This window comes from Rhinolophus ferrumequinum, chromosome 2, assembly GCF_004115265.2.
Source record: "Rhinolophus ferrumequinum isolate MPI-CBG mRhiFer1 chromosome 2, mRhiFer1_v1.p, whole genome shotgun sequence".
In the NCBI taxonomy this organism is placed as follows: Eukaryota; Metazoa; Chordata; class Mammalia; order Chiroptera; family Rhinolophidae; genus Rhinolophus; species Rhinolophus ferrumequinum.
In genome coordinates, this window is record NC_046285.1 from 46,726,942 (window position 1) to 46,746,279 (window position 19,338).

The 19,338-nt window shown below is 35.0% G+C and overlaps 1 protein-coding gene across 2 annotated transcripts in view; it reads right to left on the minus strand.

Moving 5' to 3' along the window:
- Positions 1–19,338, minus strand: part of IQCB1 (IQ motif containing B1) — a 45,053-nt gene that overhangs the window by 1,792 nt on the left and 23,923 nt on the right. For both annotated transcript variants that reach the window (XM_033092221.1, XM_033092228.1), the window contains exons 8-13: positions 18,661–18,839; positions 16,656–16,765; positions 15,933–16,042; positions 10,366–10,508; positions 8,606–8,754; positions 1,245–1,376 (exon numbers count right to left, since the gene is read on the minus strand). In XM_033092221.1, coding sequence (XP_032948112.1) covers positions 1,245–1,376; positions 8,606–8,754; positions 10,366–10,508; positions 15,933–16,042; positions 16,656–16,765; positions 18,661–18,839 — 823 coding nt within the window. The remainder of the gene's footprint in view (positions 1–1,244; positions 1,377–8,605; positions 8,755–10,365; positions 10,509–15,932; positions 16,043–16,655; positions 16,766–18,660; positions 18,840–19,338) is intronic.

The window sequence follows — 19,338 nt, forward strand, 5'->3', positions numbered from 1 at the left end:
CCATACCTCACTTCCTCACACAGTGTGGTATTTTGGGAGAAGAGGTAAGACTGAGAAATCATAGTGAAAACTATAAAAGACATTATCCTGGAAGAAGAGTAATAAGGCCAACCATTTTGTTCTGGACCCTACCTGATGAGACTATCTTACTTCCTCATATCTACTTATCTTATCGTCACTCCCAAACTTATCTAAGCCATAATGTTATAACTGTTTTTGATATCATGGAACAAGGCACAAAATCAACCAAAGGACTGTGTTCTTTTGGCTATTCAGCTACTTTAAAGGGAACTTAATTAATTAGTTTGGAGAAGAATGAAATCTTAACTTTGAAGCTGATAAAGCTTCTGACACCACAGCTTTCTCAAATATTCCAGTTCTTGGATACATTGGATCTTGGATCTTGGATACATTCCTGTTCCAGCTAACACCTTACGTAGTTTTTAGCCATGGAAGTTTAAATAGCTGCATTAGAGTATGGCTAAAGTAGCACTTTTTTAAACAGGAGTACGCATCAGAATCACACATAGTACGTTACAAGAAATAGACATCCAAGACCTAAATGCAAAAGCCAAAACTATAAAACTTTTAGAAGATAGAGAAAAAACTTCATGACACTGGATTTGGCAATGATTTCTTGGATACGACACTGAAGGCACAGGCAACAAGAGAAAAAATAGACAAACTGGACTTCACCAAAATAAAAAACTTTTCTCCATCAAAGGTGACTATCAATAAGTAAAAGCCCACAGATATTTGCAAATCATATACCTGATAAGGGATTAGTATCCAAAATATATAGAGAACTCCTAAAACTCAGCAACAAAAAGAAAACCTGATTAAAAAATGGGCAAAGAACCTGAATAGACAGTTCTCCAAAAAGGATACACAAATGGCGAATAAAAGATGTTCAAAATTACTAATCACTAGGGAAAAGCAAATCCAAATCACACATACCACTTCACCCATTAGGACGTGAAAATAACAAAGGTTGGTGAGGATGTGGAGACAGTCTTGCTGATGCAGTATGGAAAATAACTGACTTGAAGCAAAGTCTCCTTTATAGTAACTACACCTTTATGCCCATAAAATTATAAGACTCCAAATCCATTAACTCTATGGTAAAGCAGCTACATTACCTTATATGAACAATATATGTACATATACATCTGAGACACTGCTTTGTTGAATATCATGCACTATAATAATGTAACACTGATACCATGGCATAGAAGGCTACATACTGGATGTCTTCTAACATAGTCATCCACTTGCTGCTTCAGTTCAACTCGGCGTGCATCAGTGAGTTCTCTGAGTCCTTGCCAAGGACCAAATAGTTTCTTTTTCTTACGGCACTTTGCTAGGAATTTAAGAGTCTGGAAAAAAAAAAAAGATTTGTGAATGTTTTCCCCCAACAATAGAACTATTTTCTACCTACAACATAGGTTAGCAACAACACTGTAATAGCTGTTAACTCTTGAGTGTGTATGGGGAGAGGGATGGGATTGTGACAGGGGTGAAGGAGGACAATGATGTTTTAATTATATTCTATCGGGTTTTAATATTTTAAAATATACTCCTGTATTATTTGTACAGTAAGCAATAAAGACGAAAATAGGATAAAAGCATTGGGTTCTAATATCAAATCGAGTCCCTTATAAACTATGATTTTGGGGCAAGTTATTTATCTCTACAAGACAGGTTCCATGTCTATAGAAAACAGGGACCCTAATTCTACTTAGCTTAACAGGATTGTAAAGATAAAAGAGACAGTATACAAGAAAAAGCTTGGTAAATGGATGTTCTTCCTCATGTCCTTCAGAATGGACTCCTGGTAAAACAGGAAATCTTGTAACAGGCAAGATGTGGAGACAAATTTGAAATTATTTTGCACAATTTTCCCACTCTTCACCCTTCGTTTTTTTTTTAATTTATTGGGGTGACATTGGTTAATAAAATTATATAGATTTCAAGTCCACAATTCTATATCATCTACATATTGCACTGTGTATTCACCACCCAATTAGGTTCCACAGTGAAGTGGTTATTATGTAGTTTTTATTTTCATTTCTTAGATGTTCACATTAAGGCAAGGATTGGCAAATTATGGCTCACAGGCCAAATCCAGCCCACTGCCTGTTTTTGAATGGCCTAAAATTAAGAATGTTTTTTTACATTTTATGTGGTTACAAAGGTCAAAAGGAAAAGAATATTGTGACATATGAAAATTATATGAAAGTCAAAATCCAGTGTCTACAAATAACATTTTATTGAAACAGTCACAGCCATTTGTTTAGGTACTATTTACAGCTTCCTTTGTGTTATAACTATACAATTGGATAGTTGCAAATGACTGCATGGCTTGCAAAGCCTCAAGTATTTTACTGTTTAATGCTTTCCAGAAAAAGTTTGTTGATATAATTCTATTGTTTAAAGTTTAAGTTTTATAAGAATTAACAAAAAAAACTATAGTTCTTTGCCCACGTATCCTGTCCCCCCCCCCCACAAAGACAACTTTAACTCTTTCAGGTTTTTCTTTTGATGTTTATCTACATCTATTAATACTTTTCTGTGATTTTTCAGATATAGGTATTATCTATTAACTTTCTTGCATGGATGGTAAGGATTTAGTAGCTCTCTTTTACTGCTTACACTCCAATATACTTCCCATATATCCAAACATCAAATATTATATCATAATTTCAGTTAAATCAATTGTCATGTTTACATAATTATGACTAAATATAGGCTACTCATTTTTAAACCATATACGTGATCTGACAATTACGTTCGAAACTCACCCTAGAAAAGGTGCTACATACCTCATTACTGAATATCACTATGGTTACCTTCGAAGTACCTCTCCTCGGGGAGCTATGCACTGACACCAGTGCCTAGTCCACACACTTGCCACTTGCTGAAGCAGTTCTGGACGTACTCTTTCATGAGTCTTTAGTTGCACTATCATGGCTGCCTCGATGTCCTAAATTGATTCAAAATGTTAAACTTTCCTGGTCATTTTGACTTTGGGGAAGAGCCAGAAGTCGCACAGTGCCAGATCTGGTGAATAAGGTAGATAAGGACACACCATAATGTTTTTATTTGATAGAAATTGCCATACCAGAAGCAAAGTGTAACACGGAGCCTTTCCGTTGTGGTCACAAAATATGGTAAATGCTGCTGCCAAGTGCCATCCAATGGAAAGGGAAGTATCTTCAATATGAGAAGCAGCCTGTCAAAGCTTAGTAACAGTGTGTGACAAGTTTCAACTTGTTCGGTGCAGTCGGGTGTGAGCTATGGTTGAGAGAAGGTGTGTTGTAAAGTGTGCTGTAAATCATCCTCCATCATGACAACACTCTATGTCTCACATCGCTTCGGGTATATGGCAATTTCTGTCAAATAAAAACATTACAGTGTGTTCTCATCCACCTTATTCCCGTGAGACTTCTAGCTCTTCCCCAAAGTCAAAATGATTCAGGACATGGAGGCAGCCACAACAGCGCAATTAAAGACACTCATGAAAGAGGACTTCCAGAACTGCTTCAGAAAGTGGCAAAAATGATGGGATAAGTGTATTTGAAGCTAGGGGGATTAACGGCAATGCGTCTTTTACTGTAATATTTTTATTTTAACATTCACCATATTATTTGATCGCACCTCGTAAATGTGGGTATGCTTGTCATTGTATTGACCACCTTTTTTTTTAATTTACGTTATTTCCGGGGGTTATTTTTGCCATGTAGATCAAGGTCTGAATATATTTATTTATTTAATTTTATTGGGGAATATTGGGGAACAGTGTGTTTGTCCAGGGCCCATCAACTCCAAGTCATTGTCCTTCAATCTAATTGTGGAGAGCGCAGCTCAGCTCCAAGTGCAATTGCCGTTTTCAATCTTTAGTTGCAGGGGGCACAGCCCACCATCCCATGCGGGAATTGAACCAGCAACCTTGTTGTTAAGAGTTCACGCTCTAACCATGAGACATCCGGTCACCCCTCCAGCAGCTCAGTGGCAGCTCGTTGTCTTCAATCTAGTTGTGGAGGGCACAGCTCACTGGCCCACATGGGAATCGAACCAGCAACCCTGTTGTTCAGAGCTCAGGCTCTAACCAACTGAGCCATCTGGCTGCCCTTAGTCAGTCCTTTTATTATTATTATTTTTTTTAAAGGTTTTATTGGGGAAGGGGAACAGGGCTTTATTGGGGAACAGTGTGTACTTCCAGGACTTTTTCCAAGTCAAGTTGTTCTTCTTTCAATCTTAGTTGTGGAGGGTATCTTAGTTGTGGAGGGCGCCGTTCAGCTCCAGGTCCAGTTGCCGTTGTTAGTTATAGAGGGTGCAGTCCACCATCTCTTGCAGGAGTCAAATTGGCAACTTTGCGGTTGAGAGGACGTGATCCAACCAACTGAGCCATCTGGGAGCTCAGTGGCAGCTGAGGGTGCCGTTTTCAATCTTAGTTGTAGGGGACGGAGCCCACCATCCCTTGCAGGAGTTGAAGAGTCGAACAGGCAACCTTGTGGTTGAGAGCCCACTGACCCATGTGGGAATTGAACCGGCAGCCTTTGGCGTTAGGAGCACGGAGCTCCAACCGCCTGAGCCACCGGGCTGGTCCCCTTAGTTAGTCCTTTTAATCTAACACTCATGACATTCAATTCTGGGAAATCCTGAATTATTTGATTTCCTCTCCTAAGGTTTTTTTGGTTTTTGTTTCAAATGTTTGGATGTTTGACCTCCTGGACTGGTTATCTTTTATTTTTGCTCTGTTTTCTAGATTTCCCAAACCTTTCTTCCTAGTCCTTTTATTATGTCTTTACTTTTTTCTGTCAAATTTTATTCTATTAATATTTGTTCTATCTTATAACCATCATGGTTTTGTTTCATGTATTAGTTCTTTTAGCTCTGTGAGAAAATACAGATTTTTAAAGGTTTTCTTACCCCTGCAATATCTCTATTTCTATGAAGTATTTTTACTCTGTTTAAGCCTTAGCTTTCCTCAGGTGTCCTGTGATACTTTCATCTGATATTTGAGTAGCCACTATGAGGTCGGATAATTAAGTTCGCGAACTTGTTTTCAACGATGTTGCTAAACTTTTTTGATATCAGAGGGATTATTCATTATGAATTTGTACCAACTGGACAAACAGTTAACCAAGTTGACTATTTGGAAGTGCTGAAAAGGCTGAATGAAAGTTAGATGACCTGAACTTTTCGCCAACAATTCATGGTTCTTGCATCAGGACAATACATCAGCTCACAGGGCACTGTCTGTGAGGTTTTTAGCCAGTAAACTAGTAACTGCATTGGAACACCCTCCCTACTCACCTGATCTTGCCTCCAATGACTTCTTTCTTTACCCGAAGATAAAGGAAATACTGAAAGGAAGACATTTTGATGACATTCAAGACATCAAGGGGAATACGACGACAGCTCTGATGGCCATTCCAGAAAGAATTCCAAAATTGCTTTGAAGCATGGACTAGGCACTGGCATAGGTGTATAGCTCCCTAAGGGGAGTACTTGGAAGGTGACCATAGTGATATTCAACAGTGAGGTATGTAGCACATTTTCTAGGATGAGTTCACAAACGTAATTGTCAGACCTTGTAAAAAGCTATTTAGAAATTGAGCAGGTATGTGGGTAGGGTTTATATATTTTGTATTTCAGTATAGGACTACTGAACTGGTTTTTTTGGTTTTGTGAGTATGACTTTTCCCTTGGGCTATTCAGATTTTTGAAAGAAAAGGCATTCGATCTATTACTTGCAAGATATAAGCTTGGCTGACAGCAGCTGACATGAAAAAAATGGCTGAAGGTCTTCACATTCAGTATATAAAATTTCCCTAATACCTCCTTCTTTTTAGTATGGTATTCGAGCCTTCAATTGTAATTGCATCCTCCGGTTGAGAGATCCTCTTGATTTTCTTCTTTGCTTCTCCTTCTATGTTTCCTCAACATCCTGCTTTTAGTGCTACCCTAGACTTACGATGCTATGCTGGGAACTTCAGAGTAAAAGTTCCAAAACAGAGGCATCCGTGCCCTTAGATCAGAAAAGCCCATCTTGACATTTCTGTCTCTTTTCCTCATTCTTTGTCATTTCAGGACTCCCTGAAACTGTATTTATCTCCCAACTCTTAGTTTTTCAACTGCCAATGATTTGTTTCACTAAGTGCTCTTGTGGTTGTTCTGGATGGATAAGTGTAGTAACACTATAGTAATTTTTTGCTATAATCCAGTAGCAAGAATTAGCCATCATTCTGGCTCTAGAGACCAGCAACCATCACCTTCCTTCTAAGCTTTTTAAGAGATGAGAAGGCAAGAAAAGAAAATCCTGTAGCATTAAAAGGGAAAAGTCAGCTAACTCTTCAAATTTAATTCCAACACTATACCACTACAGAGAACTCCAACTTGTCTACATAAGATGTGTAATTTGAAATTAGCAAATTTACATAGGTTTTCCTCAGTTTTTAGCTACTTGAGAAACAATGCCTCTGCCTTTACACAAGGTAAGGGAGGAACAGGAGGGAAACGAGTTCTAGCCTTTCTCTGTGAAGGATATAAATAATAACCAGTTCCTCCCGTGGGATGAGTTCAGTGAAATGATAATCCTACTTTTTTTCTGAGAAACTGATGAATTCTTTTTCTTATTAATTGCAGTGCTAATAAAAATATGAGTCACAAATGTAATATTAAATTTTCTAGTAGGCACAAAAAAGTAGAAAGAAACATGTAAAATTTGTATTTTGCATATACAGAATTATATAAACATAATTTAATATATGTAAAATATTAGCATTTCAATATGAAATCAATATAAAAAATTATTAGTGAAATATTTTACAGTTTTTCCACCCTGAATCTTCAAAATCTGGTATTTTACACGTACAACATATCTCAATTTGGAATAGCTCCATGTAAGTACTCAATAGCCTCATGTGATTAGTGGCTACTGTATTGGACAGTGCAAGTCCAATTAAGTACATGTCTTAGAAATGGATGCTCAAAAATGTGGCAAATGTGCCCTTTAATGACCACTGCCCAGTTCTGATTTTCTCTACTACTTTCCTTTTTCCTTCCTTGTCTGCACTGTCATTTTCCTTTTTCTTTTCCCTCTTTGAAAGTAATCCTCTTCTTTCCTTTTCTATTTTTGTCTAGCTTTGCTTTAACTTCACTGTCATTTTTAGTAGTGAGCTGCAAAGACTATAGATATGACCTTGACCCATCCCTTTTTCATCTTACTTCAACGGAGACCCATATTCCTCTTTTAGGGTGGGTGAGATATGAGGAAGAAGTGATGATTTTTTTTTTCCTCTTATGCCAAAGGAAAGTGTGAAAGCCCAAACACACATGCCTTCATAGCCCTCAGATATTCTCCTATAATGACCCCTGCTTCTCTCTCAAAGGAATGGTGGACAAACTGCTACGGTAGTTCACTTTAGAGTAGAAGACCCTTTTACAAAGTATTGGGCTTATCTAAATCAGGCAACGTAGTGAGTCTGCTTAAGAAGGATCCAGTTCACTCTCTGACAAGGAAGAGTATAAAAAGGAGGTAGCCATGAGGTCACAGTATTAGAAAGGACCCAAGGCTTCCTCTAAAGGAAGTGTCTCCAATGCTGACATCCATGGGTTAATCCCTAGATGGCCGTATGTAGCAAAGGGGAAATATCAGGTGTGGGTGTGACTCAGTAGTGGTACAGGACTGTCTGATTCAGATACAGCCTCAGATCCCCAGAAAAGCCTGAGGAAAGAGATGGCAAACATCTCTTCCTATTTTCCTAAAACTTTGTATACACTTTTTCTTTAATGGTGTAAAAAAAAAATCTTTGTAAAAGTTTAATCAGAGAATTCAACAAAGAGACTGTTCAAAATCTACCATTGTGGGAAACTAAAATTGACCTAACATTCAACAATAAGGGATTGTAAAACTAAATGCTATAGGACCGGAAAAACTAATATGAAAGTTAAATTTATTTCATTTAATGACCAGTTTTCCTAATATCTGGTATAAGTGAATAACCAGATATTAGGAAAACTGGTCATTAAATGAAATAAATAGTCGTGTGTTGTGCCTATGCTCCAAATAAATCCCAGGAAAATTATCATTTAAGAAAACCATTCAATAATTTAAAAATTATAATAATCTAATTATATGTAATACATTATCTGTGCATTAAAAACATCAATATGATAAGGTGTACTTGCATAGGACTTTATAATATACAAAACATTTTCCCATAAATTTGGTCATCTAATCCAAATAACTGAGTAAAAACGGTAGACATACATTCATACATCAGGCATGTGCTGAGACCTGATACTAATAAGACTTAATTCCTTATCTTTAAGATGCTCACAGCCCAAGTAAGAAAGAAAAAAAATTAACAAACATTGCAATATGGTAAATGTGTACAGGGTCTGTGAAAGTACTAAGGACTGAGTGTCTAAATTAGTTTGGCCAGTGGTTAAAAAGGTTATTTTATAGAGGAAAAAACTAAGGCTCAGGAAAGCTTAGTGACTTGACCAAGACTTTACAGCAGGTAAATAGTAAAGCCGGTTTGAACCCATGTTTTTGCCTCCTAATCCAGTACTTTTTTTACTACATTAAACTCACTGCTCTCTGAAGTGTGACAGCTGCTTTATACTCCGTGAGAGATGGCCTCTGTTGGCGAAAATTTTTCCTTTCCCTGTACCCTCTCCAATGTTTCTGGATAATCAATGCTGATTTCTCTTCTATTTCCCGATTATGTTTTTCCACCTGACCTAAAAAGATGACAGACACTATTACAACCTACTCACCTCTATGCTTTCTCAAATTCTGGAATCAGGATAATGATACTAACAACAATCTTGCACTCCTTTTATTTATTTTTTCAATACTGTTCAATGGTTTTCCCAATTCTATTATTGTACATTAGTTCTAATATTTTAGAAACAAAGAGCTCTAAAACCTTTCTCAGATTATGCATCTTCTTTAGAGAAAAGACTCATATGTTTTGTGTCACAGGAATGAGAAAAGGCTTCAAAATCCAACAGCAAAAACATTTAGAAAAAAGAATCACAAGTACGTGGTTAGAAAGTCATTTAGTACCACCAGAGGGAAAGGGCAAAACATATATATGTTATTTACTCTGTGTGACTCAAAATTTCTCTTCAGTAACTCACTCGGTTCTAAAGATGACTTTCTTTTTACTTTCTTGGAGTTGGTCAGCATACAGCTCAGGGTTCACAGTAGCTAACTGACAGAATAAGGCAGTAGGAAGTAATAAAAAGGGATGTATTTCAGAGATAGTACAAAAATATTAATAGGATTTAATGACTGACTGGTTGTGGAGGTAAGAGATGGAACGAATTCTAGAATGTCTCACAGATGGGAAACTGATTTTGGTACAATTACCTGAGATAGGGAACAGAGAGGAAATTAGGGGGGAGAGATAATGACTCGATTTTGGGATGCTTATGGATAGTAAAGCTATCCAACAGGCAGTAAAGCTATCCAACAGGCAGCTGGCTACAGAGCTATGTTGTCCAATATAACAGACACTAGCCACAAATGTCTACTTAAATCTAAATAAAGTACAATTTAAAATTCAGGTCCTCGAGTGCATTAGCCACATTTTAAGTACTCAATGGCCACCTCTAGCCAGTGGCTATGTATTAGACAGTAGAGATACAAAATATTTCACTTTGTGGAAAAGTTCTGTTGAGCTAGAGCTTAGGAGAGTGGGTGAGGATGCAGATAAGATTTCACAGTGCTCAGCACTCAGTAGCTAAAGCTACAGGTATGAATGGGATACCTCAGGAAGAGCAAATGAGAATAAATGGGGTGAAGATGGATCCCTGGTAAATATCTATATTTAAGGAAAGGAAGAGAAATAAGAGGCAAGAGAAGGGCATGAATGAGTAGTAGGTGGGGAAGGAGACAAATGAAAAAAGAACTTTGAAACCAGTCAGATCTCTCAACTACACTTTAATATAATTTCAGGTTAGAGTATCAAAGGTGGCAAGAAGGTGTCAAAGGTTTGTTCTGGGGTATGAATAAGTTCTGACGGCACAATGGCAATACTCTAACATCCTTACTTCAGTTCAAGGGATTCTATCTCTGTGTCACTGACAGCTATCTTTAAAAATAAATTTTTACGCTTCACTATTTTATCTGAAAGAATAGAAAAATAGTGGAGAGATTGCTCATCATCAGCTAATAGGACTTAATCAGAAAAAAAAGTAGTTTTTTTTGACTCGAGATTTAATAAGGTTTACTTGAGAAAGGAGAAACAAAGTTCCAAATTAAAAAAAAGAAATCATGAGAAAATCTGGTTTATTAAGAGATATCCTAAACATTCTTTCACTTATAAAATTGATACTGCCACCTACCTGGATGAACTATTTCGAGCATACTCAGCCGTAATTCTCGGTAAAGTCTCATGGCTCTCTGTCTTTGAAGTTGCAGTTGTAATCTGCGGTCCTCTTCTTCCTTCTGCCTATTTAGCTTGAGTAATGTCTTTGTTCGTTTAGCTCTGTGATGGAAATATTAAGTACCTTAAACACAATTTTCATAAATAATATGTCCACTCTAAAAGTATATGGAAATTATATAAATAGTAATTATATAAATAGAGAAAGAAAAAAATTTTTTAGAAAATTCCTAGTGTTGTTAGAGTATGATGAAATAAATTTTCATGTGCCGCTGCTATACAGTCTTCCTGGAGAAATATTTAAAATACATATAAAAAGCCTTAAAAATTTTAACCAATTAATTCCACTTCAAATAATTTTCTTAATGAAAAACCTGGTATGTATATAAAGATATATGTTCAAAGATGTTCTCAAAAGCATAACAATAGTAACAAGTTGAAAACAAGCCACATGTTCCACAATAGTGAGTTGGATAAATAAATACTGGCTCATTCACTGGATGGGTACTGTGAAAAATAAAAATTTCAAAGAATATTTAGTAACAACGGAATATATCAACAATCTAATGTCAAGTGAAAATCAGGATACAGAAGATATTCAAACTGCATTAAAGTATATATATTTACTTGTATCGAAAAATTAATGATTAAAAACAAAAATTTCAACAGGGATTTTCATTGCATAGTGTGATTATGATTTTCATTTTCTTCATATGCTTACCTATTTCTCAATTATTAATAAATGTTATTTTTACAACTGATTATAATTTTCATGTGACCACAAAAATTGTATTTAATTAGCATTTTTGTATTATATGCTTTTATTCACCAGAATTTCTTGTTAGCCATTTCTACCCAGTTTTGATTGCTTCCTACATTACTATGTAAGATCACAAGTATCACTCTAATAAAATATCCAAAATGCCTTTCAGATACCCATAGGAAAAGAAACCAAAGAGGATAAGAAAAGAGAAGCAGAATACATTATTTATTTTATCTCTGTTGACTTAATTTGCAAGTATCTCACTCAAGAACATTTGCTTTCTCTTAGTTTTTCTTATAATTAATTGAACTGCCAACAAATGTGCTACCTTGGCTATATCTTTGTAGTATTAACAGAGGGACTTCATAACGGTATAGAGTGGGTTATAATGATTTTTAACTGAATTTCTTTTAAAAAAGCAAAAATAATTAGGTGTAAGACAACTTTAAACGGAAGTATTTTAAAGTAGAGAAGAAAACTCACAAAATAATTTTCATAACATTTTCTGTGTTTGTTGTTTTGTTTTCTTGCAATTTCTTAACTACTACCAATTACAATGTTTTCTTTGCTTTTACACTTAAGCCAAAGTTGAGAGTTTGTTTCAAAATGTCTTTCTCATCCCTATTATCAAAAGTAGACAAGACCTCAAGTATGTGTGTGCCAAAAAGAGAAGGGGTTCTAGAGAGAATGTAGGCCAAGATGAAGTTTCAAAGTATCTCTTACACTTTCTGTGAGTAAGAGATCAAGTAAGAGCCTTTCCCTTCCCAAAAAGTGACTGAAGGAAACTTGCCTCTCCTAGGGAATTCCTCGGCAAAACCTATGGGTTCTATCACATATAGATAAAGATGTTTTGCCCTTTACCTACTTATAGAGGGTAAAAGAGAACAGGCCCTAAACAGAATCTTTCAAATTGATTAACAACAAAACAAAAACCACTCCTGTCTCTAACCTCTCATTGATTATAGATCATTGCATTATTGATCAATACTGCATTACCAATATTTTTAATATATACTGTTAGTACGAGAAACAGTAATCATTAAAACTTCATTGGTAGGACATTTAAGCTGTCAGAAAACTGAGTTTGAGAAAAAGTTTAGGCATACAGGCTATGAAATATGGTAAAACTGAAACAACTATGGAGCATGTAGGTGGAAGTAAAATACAAAACCAGGAAGACAATAGAAAAGTGAGGTTCAGTGATTAAAATAACTATAAATTGTAAATATGCATGTTTCTGGATTCATATGCTTTAATTTCATGTTTGAAAATATTTATTAGGAATTAATGCGATTTTGAATGTTCCCACCCCCTTAGAAACACATTCTAGTTATTCTGTGGGTAAGAGTGTCTATAATCACTCATCATTCAAAAATTAAAAGATTATTAATTTAACTGGTTTCTTTGTAAGAGTAGGCATTTAACCATCTGGCATTTGTACTGCACTTCTGAAAAGGAAATGACTGATCAGAGGTCATATTTTCAAATTAATTTATGTAAGTACATCAATGATTCACATTTAACTAACATGAATCTACTATCAAAGAGGGAGTTGACAAAACTATCTGCTGATAATTTTGAGTTCTCCAGGAATTCCTTCCTCTGTTGTAAAATAGTAAGTATGAACCTGGGGAGTCCCAAATGAGTTGCTGGGCAAAGTAGTTGATGTGCTCTGCTCATTAACTCAACAAACATTTGAGTGATTGCTGCCTGCTTGGTACTGTCCTAACAGAGAAGAGAGACCGTTCTGCCCTTAAGGAGCTCAGTTTCAAGGGGAAGTTGAAGCATAGCAGATATGCCATTTTGATATAAAGATTATTTTGAGCTGGCGGCAAATGAGAATCAACAAATGCAGAAAAAAGCCTCCCCAGAGCTTCTCTTATCAAACTAAAAGCAGAAAGGTCTGAGAAATGAGTACCATAAATCCCTCCTCCCAAAGAAGTTTTATGGCCATAAAACAGGAGAAGATGGAAAGCTGGCGCCAACATGGACCTGCACAAATAATCCATATCTTCCATTAGTTTCCCAATGTATTTACCTTCCCACAGTTTGCTGCCCTTGGAAGCCTAAAACTCCTTTCTTTGCACCTGTCACTTCTCTCCAAATTTATTCTTCTTTGTTAAAATCTCTAAAGCCCAAGTTCTAACCTCCCCCCTTTGAGTTACTCATCATGTGTGGTTTCTTCTACATGATGTGCACTGCACAAATAAACTGTTTTCTTTCATCTGGGTTTTTTGTTGTTGTTATTTGTTATTAGTCTAATTTTTGGGGCCCCAGCCAATGAGCCTAAAATGGGTGGAGGGAAAAAACTACTTTCTTCCCCTACAAAGTTAAACAAGTATAACTAAAACACCTATAAGTATCAGCACCCTGATGGAGGTAGGTCAATTGTAAGGTTTCACGAACGTAACTGGAGCAGCTATTAGCTGCTACAGAAAACACTGCTGAGTAGTAGTATTTAACAGAAAATAAAGTTTCTGACCATGAAAAATTATTAAATAAAAAAGAAACCTCCAAGAAAGTGCTTTAGCAAGGATGTGATGAATCTAGGCCCGTAATTGTGAGTGGTGGGCCATCCCTCCCCTGCAAAAAGAAAAAAAAAAATGGGAGGGGGAAATTAAAATGAGAGTATGACCTGACCACAAAGATACAGAAATAACCTTTGCAGAAAGCCCAGCTATAAAGGAAGAGAAATTTGCATAAACTGCTGCAACTAATAAAAGAGGAAAGGTATTGAAGCCTGGAGCAAACCTGAAATTAAACAGAACCCAAAGGTTAAAACTATACTTCAGTCTTTCCTAAAATTTCAAACTCAAAATACTGGAAAGGAAACAAACGCATTATAATGTAAGATTTAAATAATTTTGGCTTAAAAGCTCTTTTAATGGAAATATTTATAACTAATCAGGTTTTGTTACATAAAACAATGAATTTTCTATTTTAAAATAGTGTAATAGTAATTAGATTTCATAGACATACTTCTAAGTGGACAAAATCTGTAATCCTGGGATACTTTTAAATAAATATTTTAATACTGCAAGAGAAAGTAAACTGGCAAATTTGGTAACTATCGTGAGACTAAATATTAAAGGTCTGAATCCTTTATGTAATCCTAAATGTAAGAGGATAATAGCTGAGAATGATAGCAAGTAGAATCCATAAGTATTAAATACTTTGAGTTCACCACAGAAGAAAAGGCTAGAACATCTCAGATACCTAATCAGAAGGATATACATTGCGACTCTCAAAGTATTCATTTCCCAAATTCATTTGACCAAAGAAATCCTTTTTTTAATGTTTTTTTTAATGAGAGAGCTTTTATGATAGACAAACACTGAGCAATGCTGGAATGGAATATACTTGCCTCTCATGAATACTAGGTCTGTTTGTCTAACTAGATTTGCAAATCTTCAAGGACAAAAAATGTGCAATATGCATTTTCCCCCTACCATTTTTTAAGTGCCAAACAATATACTAAAAAAACTTTATATTATTTTAATCACGTAAGGTACATAGACAATTATTCCCATTTTATAGATGGGAAATTCGAGGCTGAGAAAGGTGGAGCAAGTTGTCCAAGATCATTCAGCCCATAAAGTGCTGAAGTGGGATACAAACTCAAAATCTGTTTAACTCTCCCAATACCTAGCATAACCTCTGCCATATATTCGGCACTTCAAATATGTTTAAAATATTTTTTTTCTACAAACAAAACTCATGCCCAATAATATTAATAACCTATCTTTAAGTCTTCTCTGAAGGAAAGTTTTATCAATAAAAAGAATGTCTACTAAGAGATATAGTTAGCCAGTGTATTTAATACCTGCTGCTAACCCATCCAGATTCTTACATGTGTGGAAAGAACACACATGCACACATACACACACAGACACAAAACTTAGCTCCTAGGTCATTTATGATAAAGTAAAGCCATTTCAGAGGTGATTTTCAAGCAGTCTAATTGAAAGCTAAATTTTAGTACACTATTTTAAAATATTTTTAAAACTGAGAAATGCAGCTGCAGTTATTAAAAGAATAGTTTCAGTTTTCTTAAAAAAAAATTGACTTCTGGAACGTGCAAGTTTCAGTTTAGTAAATTAAAATGTAGCTTTCAGTTAGGCTGCATGAGAAACCGCCTCTGAGATGGCTCTACTTTATCATAAACGACCTAGGAGCTAAGTCATTTGTGTGTGTGTGTGTGTTGTTTTCATTGCCTATAAGAATCTGGATGGCTTAGTCATATCAAAACCTGGATTGTGTCTTCAGTATTTCATTTTTAGTCTAATTGAAATAGAGATAAGTGACAAGCTATGTCATATCTCAATGGTCATATATATCCATGCCATATTTACTGAGGAAAATCAGGTTAACATACTTACATACACATACGTGTTTTTACCATAATTACATATGAACAATTATAGAAATTTTTGGTTTTAAGGGTTTAAGAAGGTAATTGACTTTCACTGGCTCCCTCTGTAGGCTTGGCCCACCGAAAAAGTCTCATTAAGTGAACAGGATTATATGTTTGTTACATTAGATTCCTGTCTTACAATATGTTGTTGACTTTGAAAGTGCATCTGGTTACTGGAGTGCTGGTACTCAGAAATGTATAGAACGAGAATGAAAGTAAGAATAAAAGAAACGGATTAAAAACTTAAAAAAACAAACAAACCAAAATCCCTAAGTTTTCACTCAGCTGTACTCTAATAAGATATATCTAGCCCTCTCAGATCATCATTCCTCTCACCAAAATTTTTTACCTGAAACTCCTCTGCAAAGTAATCACAGCAGATGGAAGCTTCTTTACTCTCTTTCTAGTTTGGAAACCCTTCCAATAAGCTTGAATCAAGCAAGCTGCTTGATGTAGTTTCTGAAAATAAATGCCAGAATTAATTTAGAGACATCTCTAAAAAGGAGTTTTTTAGAAGTTCACCTCTTAAAATATCAGGCCTGGACAAGTGTTAATCTCCATCTCTAATAAATTGGGCAGGAGGCATCATTTTCATAGGCCAAGGACAGGGAAGGCCTAAGAATATTAAACCTGACCTCCCAAAGGAGGTTCGTTAGGCTCCCTTGGGCAATCTAGAATGTATTCAAGACATAGTCTGGCTAGCTCCGAATTCTCCCTGATTAATCTTACTTCCCACTCTCTTTACAAGTATTTCATAGTTCTGTTTATTTAATGCTTTAACTAACTCTTTGTTTGACATCTTATGCCTGGCTTCACTTATTCAAAGACTCGAGGTATGAAGAACTCCATACAGGCAAATAAATAAATAACTAAATAAAGGCTCTGGGGTTAAAATTCGGTCCATAAATAACCCCCTTACCCCATCAAATTATGGCTGCTCTGGATCTTAGGAGGAAGTAACTAAAGAAAGGGGGAGAGAGAGCAAGTAAAAGATTCAAGAAGCTCTCACTCTCAATATTTTTAAACTAAAATGTTAGTAAATGTCATGCATATTATTTTTATAATTAAATACCTGCTCTTCTACTCCCTGAGAGACCTTAGGGCTTAAAAGGCCAATGAGCTGTCTAAGTTCTTGACTAAACTCTGTCCCAGGCTCTTGTTTATTCAGTAGACTTCTGAGTCCTGAAATAGAATAACAAAGATACAATTACTAATATGAATTAGTTATTTATTCAGTATTAATTCAAGGTGAAAAAGTCTGATTTAGAAACAAATAAATACAAGAAGAATCACATGATTTCTAGACTGAGGTCTTTAGAATACTCCTCTGTCCTAAGATTATGTGCTCACTTGTGAGATCTGATGCAAATCTGTGTAGTCAATTCCTTTAACTAAAAAAAGGAGAAGGGTATCATTGTGATAAGTCAAAGAGTAGAGATATATAATTTATTTTCTGTCTGAACACAAATACCTTAAACCGAAATATTTTTTAAATTGAAACGTTTTTAAAAATATAATCATACTGATTAAATGCTTACTCTGTGGAAACACTTAAGCAGGTTATTAGTCATTCATTAAAGAAGTTATTATTAAAAATATACAGTAATGTATATAATTTGGGGCCAATCAATAGGTTCCTAAGCAAATTTTATAGAAATGCTATAACACTAAATACTGCATTTTCATCCCAAAATAAAACAGAGTAGTAGTATAATGTACAAAGTAAGTACAATTCCCAAGGCATGTTGGAATGATGTATTATAATGTATGTATTCAATATAAAGTAAGTAAGCTACAATGGCCTTGGAGTGTATAATTGGGGAAGCCACTATCTGGATCTTTCCACATTTTATACTCTCTTTAAGACTTAAGTTCTTAGCAGCATTAATAATTGTAAAATACCTTGAGGAAGCTGAGTAAGTTCTACTATTGAGAAAAGAGGAGGAGACAGATTATTAAGGTGAAATTCCTTTATAATGAACTCTGTTGGACATTCACATTTTTATTGAAGACATCTAATTACAAAGTTAAAAAATGTGTATCTGGTACAATACTGTCTAGAGGGTTTTATTACTGGCACTTTATCTCCCCCTCTGCTCCTATAATGAAAAATAATTATAATGTTCACAATAATGACTGTACAAGGTAAGTTACTAAAGTGCCATCAAGAATTATTAAAAGGCCATTATAATAGTTTTGGTATTAAATGTTTCACATTATATTCTAATCTTTAAAAATTTACATATAATATAACCCCGTATAAATAAGTATATTTTATAACTCAGAAACCATTTCCTCACCATGTTGAATAAGAAAATATACTGTAATGAATTCATGGTTCTGGCTAGTAAAGAAATAAAACAAAGCCAACATATAGCTTTGCGTGGCAATTGAAAAAAAAAAATCTGTGTGATCTTGGATAAATTACCTATTTTTTCCATTCTCTGTTCCCACTGCTATAAAATGAGGATAAGAATATCTCATAGGATAGTTATGAGGATTAAACATTTTAATGCACGTAAAGTATCTGACACATAGTAAATGCTCAATTAAATGAAAACTACTATTTGAGAATGATAATGCACTATGCTCTTTCCTCCTCAAATTTTCTAACTTTGTATTCACATACATTTGATTTGGAAGTGAGGGAAATGTTCTGTTTTTGAGGAAAGACAGTAAAGAAGTTGAGTAATTATTAATTGTGTAAAGATCAAAGGGCTGTCAATCTCTCAAGCACAGTTCTATTTTCTCCAGTTAAGTTAGTCTTGGTAAGGTCACTGATCTTTTTGGTCATTCTTTTATAACTCTATCTAGTATATTCAATGCACAATCTTTTTGTCAGGGAATAAATATCCATTGTAACCTCATCAACAAAGTACTACAGGCCATCTGTTGAGACATGAAGATAGCTTGATTACATACAGACTTTCTCCTGAATAGGTTATGGTATGATGGGATTTTATCTGCACACTTCAATTATCAAGTTTTTCAAAACACAGGAATTTTGTTTTCCATAAACCATCAATTAAAAAGTTATTTTTGAGAATTTCAACAAAAGAAAAAAATATATACACTACCTTTGTAGCAGGCACTTAGTCTCAGTAAAATCAAAATTTCCTGATGGGATTCTGCCATCAACAGCAGGAGCTTTGTAGCAGTACTTCTTAGGACTGGACTAGGAGTTGATAAAAGCTTGAAAACAACTTCATCCAAAATTGAATGCAGGGTTTTTCCTTCTATTCTGAGTAAATCACCACTAATAGAACAAAATAAAAAAAGTACCATTACTAATTGACACACAGATATTGCAACAAATTAAACATAAAAGATTCAGCAACTTGATGCCTGATAGTGGCCTGATCCAAGAAGATAACCAATTTTTTAAATGTATAGCTTAGTTCCATGAATATAGCACATTAAATCAATGAATATTTTTTGAACTCACTCTATGTGAGGCACCCTAATAGGTAAAATAAGGAATACAAAGTAGCCAAAGGCCCTTTCCTTAGAAAAATCTACCATAAAATTGTGTAAGAAAATGTGCAAAATATTAAATAGATTCAAAAGCTTTGAGGCAACAATAAGAGGAAAATCACAACACAGTACAGTACATAGTTCATTGCTTTAATGACGGACGTATGAAGACAAAAATGCTATAGGAATTCAATTATCATGTACTTAATATAGGAGGAATTTTATCTTTCTTTTGGTATTTCCTTCATTATACTAACAACCTTATCTTGCAGTACTGATAT